This window comes from Ictidomys tridecemlineatus, chromosome X, assembly GCF_052094955.1.
Source record: "Ictidomys tridecemlineatus isolate mIctTri1 chromosome X, mIctTri1.hap1, whole genome shotgun sequence".
NCBI lineage: Eukaryota > Metazoa > Chordata > Mammalia > Rodentia > Sciuridae > Ictidomys > Ictidomys tridecemlineatus.
In genome coordinates, this window is record NC_135493.1 from 27,216,853 (window position 1) to 27,230,267 (window position 13,415).

General features: G+C 37.9%; 1 protein-coding gene and 1 long non-coding RNA gene across 12 annotated transcripts in view; one reads left to right on the forward strand and one right to left on the reverse strand.

The window, feature by feature from the left end:
• Gria3 (glutamate ionotropic receptor AMPA type subunit 3) overlaps positions 1-13,415 on the reverse strand; it is a 273,117-nt gene that overhangs the window by 198,775 nt on the left and 60,927 nt on the right. For all 11 annotated transcript variants that reach the window (XR_005733696.2, XM_040285043.2, XM_040285039.2 and 8 more), the window contains one exon: positions 4,301-4,540. Coding sequence is in view for 10 of the 11 variants with exons in the window: in XM_040285043.2 (XP_040140977.1) it covers positions 4,301-4,540 (240 nt within the window). In the remaining variant the exon portion in view is untranslated. The remainder of the gene's footprint in view (positions 1-4,300; positions 4,541-13,415) is intronic.
• Positions 1-13,415, forward strand: part of LOC144371693 (uncharacterized) — a 177,511-nt gene that overhangs the window by 70,973 nt on the left and 93,123 nt on the right. The gene's annotated exons all lie outside the window — the stretch shown is intronic.

Consider the following 13,415-nt stretch of genomic DNA (forward strand, 5'->3'; position numbering starts at 1 on the left):
TGGAGGCTGAAATCAGGTCTGTGCTATGTACTAGGGGAGGCATAAAGTATAAATCTAGGGGCTAGCCAGTTTTTTTTAATTATCATACTGGAGAGAAGGGCTTGGGAAGGTGAGAAATCCTGGTGAAATACTAGTAGAAAGTGGTTAAGTGCTAAGGGAATGACATGGATAAAAGGGTTGTGTAGGTGTTTAGCAGTGGGCAAGATCGCTGCTTGTCGAAACTGGTTCTACTCTTCCTCAGCCACCTCAGTGTCTTATCCAGTCTCTCAAGCCAAAAGCTCAGTAGCCATCCATGAATCCTTCCTCCCCTTTGCTTCCTGTAGTCTGACTTTGTCCTCAAGTTCTGTTGCTTTTTGTCTCAAACAATATTTCTATTCCAATCCTCCAATTCTAGCCTAGTTTAAGCTGCCATCATTCTCACCTGGATGATGACAATGGTCTTTTAATTGTATTCTCTTCTTTTTCCACACTCCTTTTTCTACAGAAGCTTAAATCAAGTCATGTGACTCTCTTGCTTGGAATACTTCAATGATTTCCTATTCTACTAAGAAAAGAATCCATATTCCTATCACTGGTAAATTATCTTTCAGGGAACTTTCTTCCTACACATTACTCTTTAGCAACATGTATCTTCTTTCAGTTCCTCAAACATGCCATAGGGCCTTTGCATTTGCTGTTTTTTTTTTATAAGGAATGGAGAGATAAATAAAGAAGAGATTGTACAGAGGGGACAGATAACATACTTAGCCCCATAATTTTTGAAAAATTTTGGATTAAGGTTCTATTTCTGCTTGAAACTCTTTCTCTCTGCTCACCACATGGTTGCCTCTTTCTAGTCTTTTAGTTCTTAGCTTAAAAGCTCCTATCTCAATTAGGCTGTAACTAAGCCTCCTTTTAAAATTAGGGCCTATCTATTGCTATTATCTTTTCTTTGTTTCCATCACAGCATCTTACCTAAATTAATTCATTAGTTTACTTGATTTTGTCTATTTCCCTAATTAGAGCATAAGCTTTATAACAGTAGGAACCAAATATATCATACTTATCATTATAACCCTAGCATCTACTGAATGAAAAAGTGAATGAACTAGTGTGTACTTAAGTGGTCAGGAAAGGATACCTTGGAGAGGCAGAGTTTGAGGTAGGTTTTGAAAAATGAAAGGATGGGTGTGATTTTCATAATCAAAATGAAGGAAAAATTTCAGGTAGTTGTAGAAGTGAACAACTAAAGCAGGCATGGTTCTGTTACATTTGCCCAATAGTGGAAAATGGAAAGTGCGTATAGTGGAAGTTTCTCACAAGGTAGCATAGGGAGAACAGGCTTGTTAGTTGATTGAGGTATAATCATGTAGAGTCTTGAAAAAGAGACTGCTTTCTTTTTCCATTGTGGGCAACAGAAACCCATTAAAAATTCTAGGGCAGGTTACTGGTACCATGTTTTGAGAAGATTTTCCAAGAGGAAGATTAGTATAAAAGTTTATGAAGCTGGGTACAGTGATGTATACCTGTAATTGCAGCTCAGGAGGCTGAGGCAGGAGGATCACAAGTTTGAAGCCAGCCTCAGCAATTTAGCAAGACCCTGCCTCAAAAAAACATAAATAAATAAATAAATCTGAGGATGTAGTGTAGTGGTAGAGTATGCCTGGGTCAAATCCCCAGTACTACACATACACATGAAAATTGATGAGACCCTCATCGTTATACAAAATACATGTATGATGATGTGAGGGTGAAGAAAAAAAGAGAGAGAAAGGTGTCACAGTAGATTGGGTAGAGAGAAGTGATGGGAGGGGAGGGAGGGGAGGGGAGGGGGGATAGGAAGGTCAGCAGAATAAAATAGACACTAGGAGTGCTGTATGTATACCCATGGATGTATAACCAATGTGATCCTGCAACCCGTACACGTGGAAAAATGAGAATTCATACCCCATTTGAATCAAATGTATATGTCAAGATCATTGTATTGTCATGAGCAACTAATAAAAAATAAAATAAAAAGAAAATTGATGAAAAGTACTTCTCAAAAACAGAGCACATTAGTTTCACTAGAGGCTACAGGGGAAAGAAATATGAAATAAAATGGGTCAGAAATGTTTCTTTCTAACTTTTTAAAAAATTTTATAGAAATTTTTGTGGTTCTAGGGATGGACCCAGGGCCTCATGCATGCTAGGTAAGCACTCTACCACTGAGCTGCACCCTCAGCTCAAAGAAAGTTTTCTTTTGGCTCTGAGACCATAGAATTGTTCAAACTACTTAGTGAGAAAATTTTGGGAAAAGAGATGCAGGAATAAGAAATAGACATAAATGGCATTTGCTTCCTTTTCTCTAATAGAGAACTAATGAAAATAGATGGGTCACAGGAGACAAGGAGAGAATATATTAATTAAGTCTTCTGTGTGTGAATAAATGGGAATTACAGTATTGGTAGAAGGGATGTTTAGTTTTGAAAAGTTTCAGGAACTGATTTTCAAACCTCAGTTCTGAAAACTAGATTGCTATGCATTAGGTTGCATTATATACAGTATATGGAAATAGGCTGATTTATTCTCAGTTCTTGAACAACATGAAATGCATTAAAATTTAGCAAATTGTGAATTAGAACATTCAAAGTATTTTGGTACCCTAGTCAAACAAAGCTCTGGTTGAACACAGAGATCCTTCCTGACTCTTTCCTTTGTTCCTGTGCTCCCCACCATCTCCATCTCTCTCCTTTCTTGCAGTCTGCAACTTGCCTATCCCTCAAGGCTATCTCTAGCAAGTTTTCTCTGAAAACTCTTCTTTTGGAGTGATAGCTTTTCTTAAGGCAATCAGAACAATTTGATATTATTCTGTGTTGTTCAGGAACTTTTTCATGAATATTCTTTCCTATTCATTCCTATTGGAATCACATTATATATACATCTGTCACAGGATTGGAGCAAACCACTATGGGTTGGTTGATAATGGCTTGTAGAATTGATTGACTAACTGATAATATATATTTGGATTATAGCAAGATACAAAGTGCCCAGTTTCTGACATAATCTCTCAAAAATATCACAGAATCATAGAATACTACATTAAGAAGGGGACAACACCTTACTGGAGGGGGAGAGATCAAGGCCAAGAGAGCTTCAGTGAGTTGGTCAAGGTCAGAGAGTTAGTTGGTGGCAGATCTTGGATTAGAAATCTGGTCTCCTGCTCCAGGGTCTTAAAATGTGATAATATTTTGGAGGTGAGTACCATAGGAAAATACAGGCTTAATTATTTTATGATAGAATCTGATGATATGGTAAAATGAGAGTAAAGAGTACTCTAGGTTGCCAAGAGCAACATGGCCTTTCAAGTTAAGTTAGGAAAAGGACCTCCTCTCCAGGTATCCCTCTGGAAGACAGACCTTCCATTTGTCCCTTCCTTCCTTAAGAGTGAAAACCCTGAGCCAGAGAGAATCATTCTTACTCCATAACCAGAGTTACAGGCAAATGACTAATTAAGGAATATTTTCTTCTGGAATGTCTTGATGATGGTCCCTTTGTTTTACTCAGAAACCAACTCCTCAACATCAACTGGGTTTTGGAGACCATTTAGCTGAATTATGATGTGTGTGCTTTAGCTAATTAAACACCTTACTATATAGTGTTTAAGATTAGACTTAATTTCTGAAACTGTTTCAAAAGAATTTGTTCTCGATATATTCTATCACTATTAGAAAAACCATCTATTCTCAAAGACCAAGTTAGTCAGTGTCAACTTATTATTTCTACCAGGTAATGGTTGAGGCCCTGTAAGTTGAAGACCTAATGTGATCTGGTAGAATAAACCCTGGAAGCAGAAGACATTGTCACCAGTCCCATATCTATGGTGTAACTGCTGTGGGACAAAGCACATTTCCTTCTTTGCTTCAGTTATATCATCTATGAGGCAGATAATTATTGTCTCTGACAGGATTAATCTTCCAGAACTTTTCAGCTTAGGCCTTTCCATAGGCTGATCTGCTTTTACTTTGCGCATTTTGGAATAGAAAAGCATTTTTGAGTTGCCGGGCTCCTTTTCAACAACAGTGTTTCAACCAAGAGGGTATCCTGAATTGCATTAGTCATATACAGCATGAGGATATACATACAGCTTGAAAATTAGATTCTAAAACTACCATTACTTTAATTTTTGTCTTAATCATTAATTTCCTTTAAATATTAAATACAAAAAACTTAAAAAGAGTACTACGTTTTATTTTTTGGGGGAAGAAAAAGGCGATGAGTTGGAAATGGAACACCACTATTACAAGAATAACCAAAGAAGGAAGCAGATACTTCTTCTTACCTCTTTCTGTGTCGTAGAGGTACACAAACTTCTCCCATTTGTAGTGACCCAGGAGACTCAGAATAGCACCCTTCAAGGCTGGGCGCATCTGGATGACAAACTGCACATCTGCATCAGTGGGAAAGCTAGGTGTGACAAAGGACGTGTGCAGGGCCCCACAGAACGAGGTCAGGGTGTTCATTGACATCTGGTCATAGAATCCAAAGATGGCATACACCCCTCTCGAGAACTGGGAGCAGACTGGAACGAGAAAAAGAAAAAGAAATTTCAATAGGCCCACTGTCCCTTGCTGCAGGTTGTAGAGTAGGAAATTCAATATACAGTTAAGCTCTAAATTACATGCCTCAGAAGAAAAGCAAAACATCAGAAAATCTCTAGAAGCCTTTGAAAGCCCAGTTACACAGCAGGAGAAGAGTAAGAAAGGCAAGAGTTTATATGAAATAGTTACATATTGTCTATGTCTACTATGACCAGAGGAAACTAAAGAAATGTGGGAAGGAAAGATATCAAGCTTTCTTGCCCTCTTTCAGCAACCCTCCCAGCTCAATTCTCAGGCATTTAGGGCTCTTGTATTTTCACCATAGCTGCCCAATGACCTTTTAGTATAGCTATAACCCCATCAAGGTACAACTTCAAGGGGTCTTTCCACCCTTTCAGTGCTTTTTCTTTCATGTCACAATAAACTGATAATTTAGTCAGACTAATTGCTAATGACATGTAACTATGTTACACAATGCTTCAACAACAGCTTTTGTATGATTAAGACCCTTAGTGTGGGCTACTGATTTAGAGGACTTAAGATTCTGGGCAAGCTTGGGAATGACTGGTCTTTCAGTGCCTATTGAGTCACACAGGGTAGGTGGCTGCCTATTCTGCCCATGTACAATTGACAAAGTTCTATCTTGCATTTATTTTGTAGACTCATTATTCTACATGTGAAAATTTCATGTCCCCCTCGTGGTTGCTGTCCATTTTCCTTCATTTCAAAGTGGGCCATGTCACTGCCTCTTCCCTCTTCTGGCCCAGATGAGCTTAAAAAATGTGAACCAATTTCAATATTAGCTTCAGGAGGACATAATTAGCAAAGCAAATCAGCTACAACAACACCGTGTGGTGCATTCCCAAACCAAGTGGAAATGATCTTTAGATTATCTGCACCACTGCTCCCTTCCGTTCATGCAAAGCAGACATAACAGGCTTAATGTGGTGTGATTTAAGGGGTCCTACATGGTCTCCCTTTCTGCTAGGAAACCCTAAGTGTCAGTGTTAGGCTTGCTTCAGGTTTAGGGTGTTGAAAAAGAGTTTGTGGGTTGGGAGGAGGATTAAATAAAATCTTTTAAGGCCATTATTGTGGTAAGATGAAATGCTCATTCAGATGCCAAGATGAGTGGGAAAGTGCAAAGATTAGTTTTGATGGAAATGAGTGGATTGGAGAACAGAATTGGATCCTCACTGGGAGGAGAAACAATAAAGGCACTGGGCACTAAAAAGAAGAACGGCATTAGATGTAGGATGAAGGCAAGTGGAAAACCAAATTAACTTATTTCTTGACCCTGTTGTGAGAAATATAGTTTTCAGTGTCTGTGGAATCTTATTTTTTTGCACATGCCATTTAAATCTGTTTATTAGGGCTGTTCTCTTTTATCAGCCCAACTCATTAGTCATTGGCTTGAGGGTAGCATTTCAAAGATTATCAGCCACTCAGTCATCTCCAACATGGGAAACAGTAGCCTTTGACTTGAGGAATTCTAAGTGACCTCAAAACACATGCACAGAAAAGGTTTTTATGTTAAAAGGAGAAAGCCAGCTAGAGAGTGAATCTAGGGTACCTCTTGGCAGGGGACACAGAGAGTACTCAAAAACCAAAAAGGATACCTTTGGTTATTACCAAGGGACACACTAAAGAAAAATCCCATTCTCAAATTAATCTTGTAAATGGAAAGTTTTTGCAATACCAGGTCAAATCTTAGTACATATAATGTTCTGTGCAAGATTGTCCAATTTTATGCTAATAATTTTCTCCAAAATTGGCAATAAGTGTGATAACAGCCACTGATAATAATTACAGCCAATAATAGTGATAAACAGTACTTATCTAGGCACTGTGTTAAGTACTATACAAACAATGTTTTCACAAGCTACTAATACACTGCTACTATTACTATTTAATCTGAGAAAACATTCAGCATTTGTTTTTGGGATTGGCTAACTTCACTTAGCATTATATTCTTCAACTTCATCCATTTACCTGCAAATGTCATAATTTTGTTCTTGTTTATTGCTGAGTAATATTCCATTGTGTATATATACAACAATTTCTTTATCCATTCATCTACTGATGGGCATCTAGTTATTTCAACAGTTTAGCTGTTGTGAATTGTGTTTTTAAAAAAGTTGTTAAAATAACTTTTGTACACAAAGTTTAACACAAAATTTCATAGATTAAAGTGCAATAAAATCCTGTAATAATTGCTTCTAAAAATAATTCTGAGACTGAAAAATGTTCTAGGTATTAAGTGAAGGAGCCAGGATTTGAACCCAAGTCTGTCTATCTTCAAAACATACACTCCTTGGGACCCAAATCCAACAATGTCATTGAAGTTTAACTGTTGGCCCATATCATATAGGGTTTCCAGATTTAGCAAATGAAAATATGACATGTTCAATTAATTCAAATTTCAGATATATAAGTTATTTGAGTATAAATATGTCTCAAATTCATACAAATATTACAAATATTTGTTGATTATCTGAAATTCAAATTCAACTGACAATTCTGATTTTATTTGGTCGCCCTAGAGAAACAACCTGTCTTTACTAATGGTCATGGGACTAGATGGCTGAAACACAGAATCACCTTCCTTTAATCAAAATGATTTAGTGAATAGCTGGTAATTCTCAGGTCCATATTGACTAGTAAGTAGGAGATGAAGATCCATAAACCCTATACAAATGTAGATTTCTGGGAAGATGAAACATATTTTCAAAAGCCAGAATAGATTATGGATAATAATTGAGGAGAAATTGGTTAATGGAAAATATGGTATTATTCTTCTACTGTTTTTGACTATTGAGGTATATAATTAATCATTACTTGTTTAAATGTGAAATGTTCATATTTTATTTATTAAATTTATTTATCTATTTATTTAGATAACAATGCTATAAACCCATCATCTAACCCAAGAACTGTAGGATTACCAACAACTTGTTTTTACTTCTATGTTTCTTCCTATTTTACCTCTTTCTTGACAACCCTCCTTCCATAACTGTTATCTTGGATTTCAGATTTATCATTAACTTTGGTCATTTAAAAATATATAAAACACATATACCTAGACACTATACTTTTATTTTTGTTTGTCTTAGGACTTCATAACAAGGGAATCAGATTTTATATGTAAAACTCAGACTTTTGTAAAATTTGTGAATCATCTCCAGGAAGGTGTACCCTTTGAAAATTTTAAGCCTATGTATGATGGTGAGCAGAATGAGACAAAGGAAGACCTTATAGGAAGGAGTGGGAAGGAGGTGTGAGGGAACCAACTGAAAATCAAAAATTCCAAACTAAACACATACCTTTGGTTGTGACTCAGGCAAGGACTAAGGAGTATTATAGATTAGTAGCAATCCTCAGGGAATAGTATGCTACCATAGTCCAAAAAGCAGACACATTGTGGTGGAAATAAAAAAAGAAGATTATTAAAAATAGAAGAAAAACTAGCAGAGTAGAGGAAGGGAAATAGGGAGAGGGAAAAGGGAGGGAAAGAGAATGCATCAGGGGCTGAAATGGAGCAAATTATATTCCAAGCATGTATTATCATGTCAAAATGAATCCTACTGTTAGATATAACTGTAATGCACTAATAAAATTGTTTAAAAAGCGTTGAGAGAAAATCAGTAAACATTCTATTCTTTTCATATCAAAGAGATAAAGCTGTCCTGCAAATACTAACCCTTGTGTAGAGTTATCCTTGCTCCATCCACTCCAACAATTATAGATAACACTAGAAGGGCCAGTGAGGAGTAGCTCAATGGAAAATAATAGCTACCATATGAGGACAAGATTAATAGTCTTTGAAAGAAGCTGGGGCATAGGGAACCTAAGAACAGCCTTTCAAAGAAGATTTTTGGGTCTATTCATAGCTGCAGAAAGTAGGGCTGAATAAAACACTCATCTGACCCACAGGATAGGTTGTATGTTTTGAGGTCCTTAGAATGAGCTAGAAAGAAACTAAACATTTTTTCAATTCATTGATTTTTTTTCAAGCATAAAATTTATTGATGGAATCCTTTCTACAAATGAAATTTTAGGTGGAAATGTCCAATATATATATAAAAAAAGGCAAGTGGAGCTCCACTGATTGAAGAGAGTTCCACTGGTCTGTTGTTTCCTTATCATAAAGAAACTGACACAAAGAGGGCTGGGGTTGTGGCTCAGTGGTAGAGCGCTGTTCTAGCATGTGTGAGGCCCTGGGTTTAATACTCAGCACCACATGAAAAATTAAATACATAGAATAAAGGTATTGTACAACTAAAAAATAATTTTAAAAAAGAAACTGGCACAAAGAAAGGAAGTATCTTATACAAGGTCACACAATGAATCATGAACCAGTCTCTTAGAAATGCTTTATTGACATCTTATCACCATTACTCCTCCAGAGCTATCTAGGGCAGCATAGGCTGGGATTCCCCTGGCATAAAACTGACTTGCCCTCCATACTTAGCTCTCAGCCAAGGATTGATCCACCAGGGTTGTCCGATGACTTATCTGCTGACTGCTTCTCTCAGTTCCCTCCTGCCTCCAAAATCAACAATGAGAGCCAGTGGCAGATTGGTGATTTGGGGGAATTATGATTCTTTGGGAGGATACCTATTTTCTTTCTCTGAATTCTTATTGAACCAAAGCTTCCTTGGTGAAATGCTGATGGGAGAACTATTTATCTTGGTAATTTTATGAAGTCATGAAGCTACAGAGAGAAGGGCAGTAGCTTCTGAGACAGGCAGACCTTGGTTCTAATCATTAGCTGTGTGCTATTTTGCAAATTTCTTAGCCCCCCTGCGCCTCAGTATAGGATTGTTATTGTACAGGCAGGTCCTGGAGTTAGACTATATAAGCTGAAACCCTGTATCCATCTTTGTTAGACAAGTTACTTAATATCTCTGTGCCTTTGACCTAGTTTCCTCATCTGTAAAATTGGGATAATAATAGTGCCTGTCTTAGTATTGCTGTGAAAGTTAAAATGAGTTCATTCGTGGGAAGCACCTATAACAGTGCCTGGCACATGACAGATACCAAATTATTGCTAGCTATTTATCTGTTCAATAAATATTTATTGACTATTAACTATGTGCTAGACACTCTTATAGGTGTTGGGAGATGCTGGAGTGAAAAAATATCCAGTCCTCTTGGAATGTACATACTCGTGGGGAAAATACAATAAATGAAATAATTAAGTAAAATATAAAAGTATGTTACTTTCCTATGGCCAGCTCTTTTTAAAGCATCCTTTGCCCTCTGTTAGCTCTATCACATTATCCTCCTCACAGTAACCACTGCCCTCAATCTCATACTGAGTTCATAGGTAATATATTTTTTCATCTCTTTTACCTTCTTTCCCCATTTTTTCAGTGCTCTTTTCTATTCTCATTTCTGGGTAATAATGGGTTAAGAAAGAAGCCCTGCTAATTTGGCTCAAGAATGTGCTGCTGTCCTCTGTCTCTTCCTCTTCCTATATAATGTCTCAGTGCTGTAAAATGCTTCCCACCTGGGGCCTCTATGCCCTCTCAGTATGAAACAGCTTGGTTGTCTACTCCCTAAGAGTGCCTGTCTTCATCTCAACCCACTAGCAAAATACCAAATTCTTCTCATTGAGAATGTCGTTTGTGACTACATCCTGGATTCCTGGGGACTCTAGTGTAGCTCCCCAACCGTGTTTCCTTCAATGGTGAGTGACAAGCAAGGCTGGAGCCAGCTGTCACGCTTTTATTTATAGTCCCTAAGTCTGTAGGGTGAGGACAGGTATTGTTAATGTACAGCGTGGCAGCTAATTACACCACCCATGTTCCAAAAGGCATCATTACAAAAATGTCAAACAACTTGATTATCCCAAAGATCAGAATAACAATATTGCATATCATTTACAGAACACTTTTGAATTCATACCCTTTTGAATCAAGAAGGAAAAAGGAAACTGAAATCTCTTGCTGACTTAATGATCACATTTGCAACAAGCAGGAAGCAGAAAAATATAGCTATAAGGGAGTTGGTGGAGATATATCAAAAGGTTTTCTATATAATACCAGAGTATAGTGGATTTCAGTGGGCCAAAGAAACTAGCACTGCAAAGGACCTTAAGAGATTTCTAAACTTGTAGTGTTGATCATTGGTGCATTTCCAGTCTGGTAAAATAAATATGTGTGTATTTGTGTAGGTGTGTTTATATTGGGGTAAGAACAATGACTATTATTTCTTAGGAAGCATGGTCCTTTTATGCTTTCTACTTTCTAGTGTTGAACACAGATTCCTTTTTATTCTGAAATGGTGATGCTAATGATAATTATGTGGTCTATCATAGAGGAGATTATATCTGTGTCTATATGCTGTATCTTCTATTGGTATACAAAATCATTATCCCTCAAAAGATACCTATGTCCAATCCTTTAAATCTATGAATTAGTTACATGGTAAAGAAGAATTAAGATTACAGATGGAATTAAGTTTACTAATGGGCTAACCCCCAAACAAATTATGGTCTGGGGATGTAGCTCACTGGTACAGGCCTGCCTAGCATGAACAAGGCCCTGGGTTCAGCCTCCAGTATCACAAAAATAGTGAGATTATCCTGCATTATTTACATAGCTTAATGTGATCATAAGGCTCCTTGAATATGGCAGACAAAGGCGAAGAAAAAAGCCAGAAAAAGAGTAATATGATATGGGAAGCATTTGACTGGGCTTTGCTAGCTTTGAAGTTAAAAGGGGGCCATGGACTATGGAATGTGAGTGTCCTCTAAAAGTTGGAAAAGGCAAGCAAATGGGTTTTCCTTTAGGGCCACCAGATGGGATGCAGTCCTGATGACACTGGTTTTAGTGTGATAAGACCCATACCAGACTTCTGACTTGCAAAAATGGTAGATAGTAAAATTATGGTCCTTCCTTCTTTCCTTCCTTCCTTCCTTCCTTCCTTCCTCCCTTCCTCCCTTCCTTCCTTCCTTCCTTCCTCCCTCCCTCCCTCCCTCCCTCCCTCCCTTCTTCTCTCCTTCCCTTTCTTCCTTCTTCCCTTCCTTCTTCCCTCCTTCCCTCCTCTCTCTCTTTCTTTTACTGGGGATCAAACCCAGGGCCTTGCACATCCTAGGCAAGTGTTCCACCCCTGAGAGCCATCTCTGGCCCCAAATTGTGCTGTTTTAATTCACTAAATTTATGTTGAATTTTCACAACAGCAGCAAATAGAATGCTAATATTAAACAGCAAAATTAAAAGGTTAATAACTCTCTGGATTAGTCTATACTTCCTTCACTTTTCTTTGCTTCAACATATTCCTGATTGCAGAAGTCCCCAGAAAGTACAAACTAATAATCCAGTTCAGCTTCCCATTCAGTACAGGAGCCACTTCCCCTAATGTTGGATTGTCTTACCTTCAATCCTCCCAGTACCAAGGGAACTCACTACTTCTCTTGGGCAGCAGCTCTGGCCTCAACTTATTTTTACAGGAAGCTCAATAATGCAAGAGATGTGCTAAGGAGATGTTTAATAGCCATTAGCTATTCAAGTTTGTGCCTGTAGTCTGTCTATGCTGCCTTCTTCCTGTCAGACTGACCATCTGCTAAAAGATTCCATTTCCCTCTCTATTCTTGCCACCTCCAGAAACTATCATTTGAACTCCTTTGCCACTCTCACTAATGATGGGATGATGAAGACTTTGAAGTCCTCAGCTTCTGCAGGCTAGTTTCTGTTCCCATCACTACTGAAGCTGCTCTCTCAGTTTTGATGATGAACTAACTCCTCACTGACAAATCCAACTCTATTCACAGATGTCATTGGACTTGACTGCTGAGCAGCATTTGATAGTGTTGTTCAAATCCTCCCCCTTGGAATACTTTCCTGTTTCCAGAGCACTAAATTCTACTGGCTTGATCTTCATAACTCCTTTTTGATTTCCACTTGGTCTAACCCCTCAGTGATGATGCCTTCAAAAATTTTGTCCCTTGCCCTTTTCTTTCCTTAAATGTTTTTATTTTAATTCAGCAAATATTTATGAAGGTCCTGCTATGTGCCAGGCAGGGGAATATCATCTCCCTACTTCCATGGATGATTTCCAAGTAGGTACCTGTGCCTTCAGCTATACTCTTAAGTTCCAGATTCACATTTCTAACTGCTCATAAAACAGCTTCACTCAGAGGCCTTCAAGACATCACAAACTCAGCACATTATTTCTCCACTCACATCTTCCATCTGTGGGGCTGCTCCTCTTGTTTCTTCTAACCCTAAAGGTTATCCATGCCTTCACTCTCTCCTCACTCCCATATCCCATTCTTTTGTAATGGTTGTTCTATTCTACCTCTAAAGTTGGATATCTATATCTGGTTTGTCTTCAGTTTCAGTTCTCATTCCTCCTCTCAGATTATGAGAGTAGTCTTTTAACTGGTCATCTGCTTCCAGTCTTTTCCTAGTCTTACTTCTTTTGGTTTCAACTGACCAATCAAAATTTACCCATCCTAGCTCCTATTTCAGCAAAGATCTACCCTGTGTATAAGTTGTTAATGAACTAATAAATGAAACTTTGCAAATGAGCCTGCTCAAATTTTCTCAGCCTCAGCACTATCAACATTTTAGGCTGCATAATTGATGTGAGAGCTGTCCTGTGCAGTGTTGGATATTTAGTAGCATCTCTGGTCTCTATCCATTAGAGTCCAACAGCATACTTTACCCTCAACTGTGACAACCCCAAATGCCTCAAAACCTCATCAACCATCACCCAGAAGGCAACAATCACTCTTGCCCACACAGAGAACCACAGGTTTAGCCTATGATTTCTTGAGTAGAACAAAGCCTTAGTCCAAAGAAAATGTATTCATATCTAGAAGATCCTAAAGGAGTTGTTTTCATGGTGAAA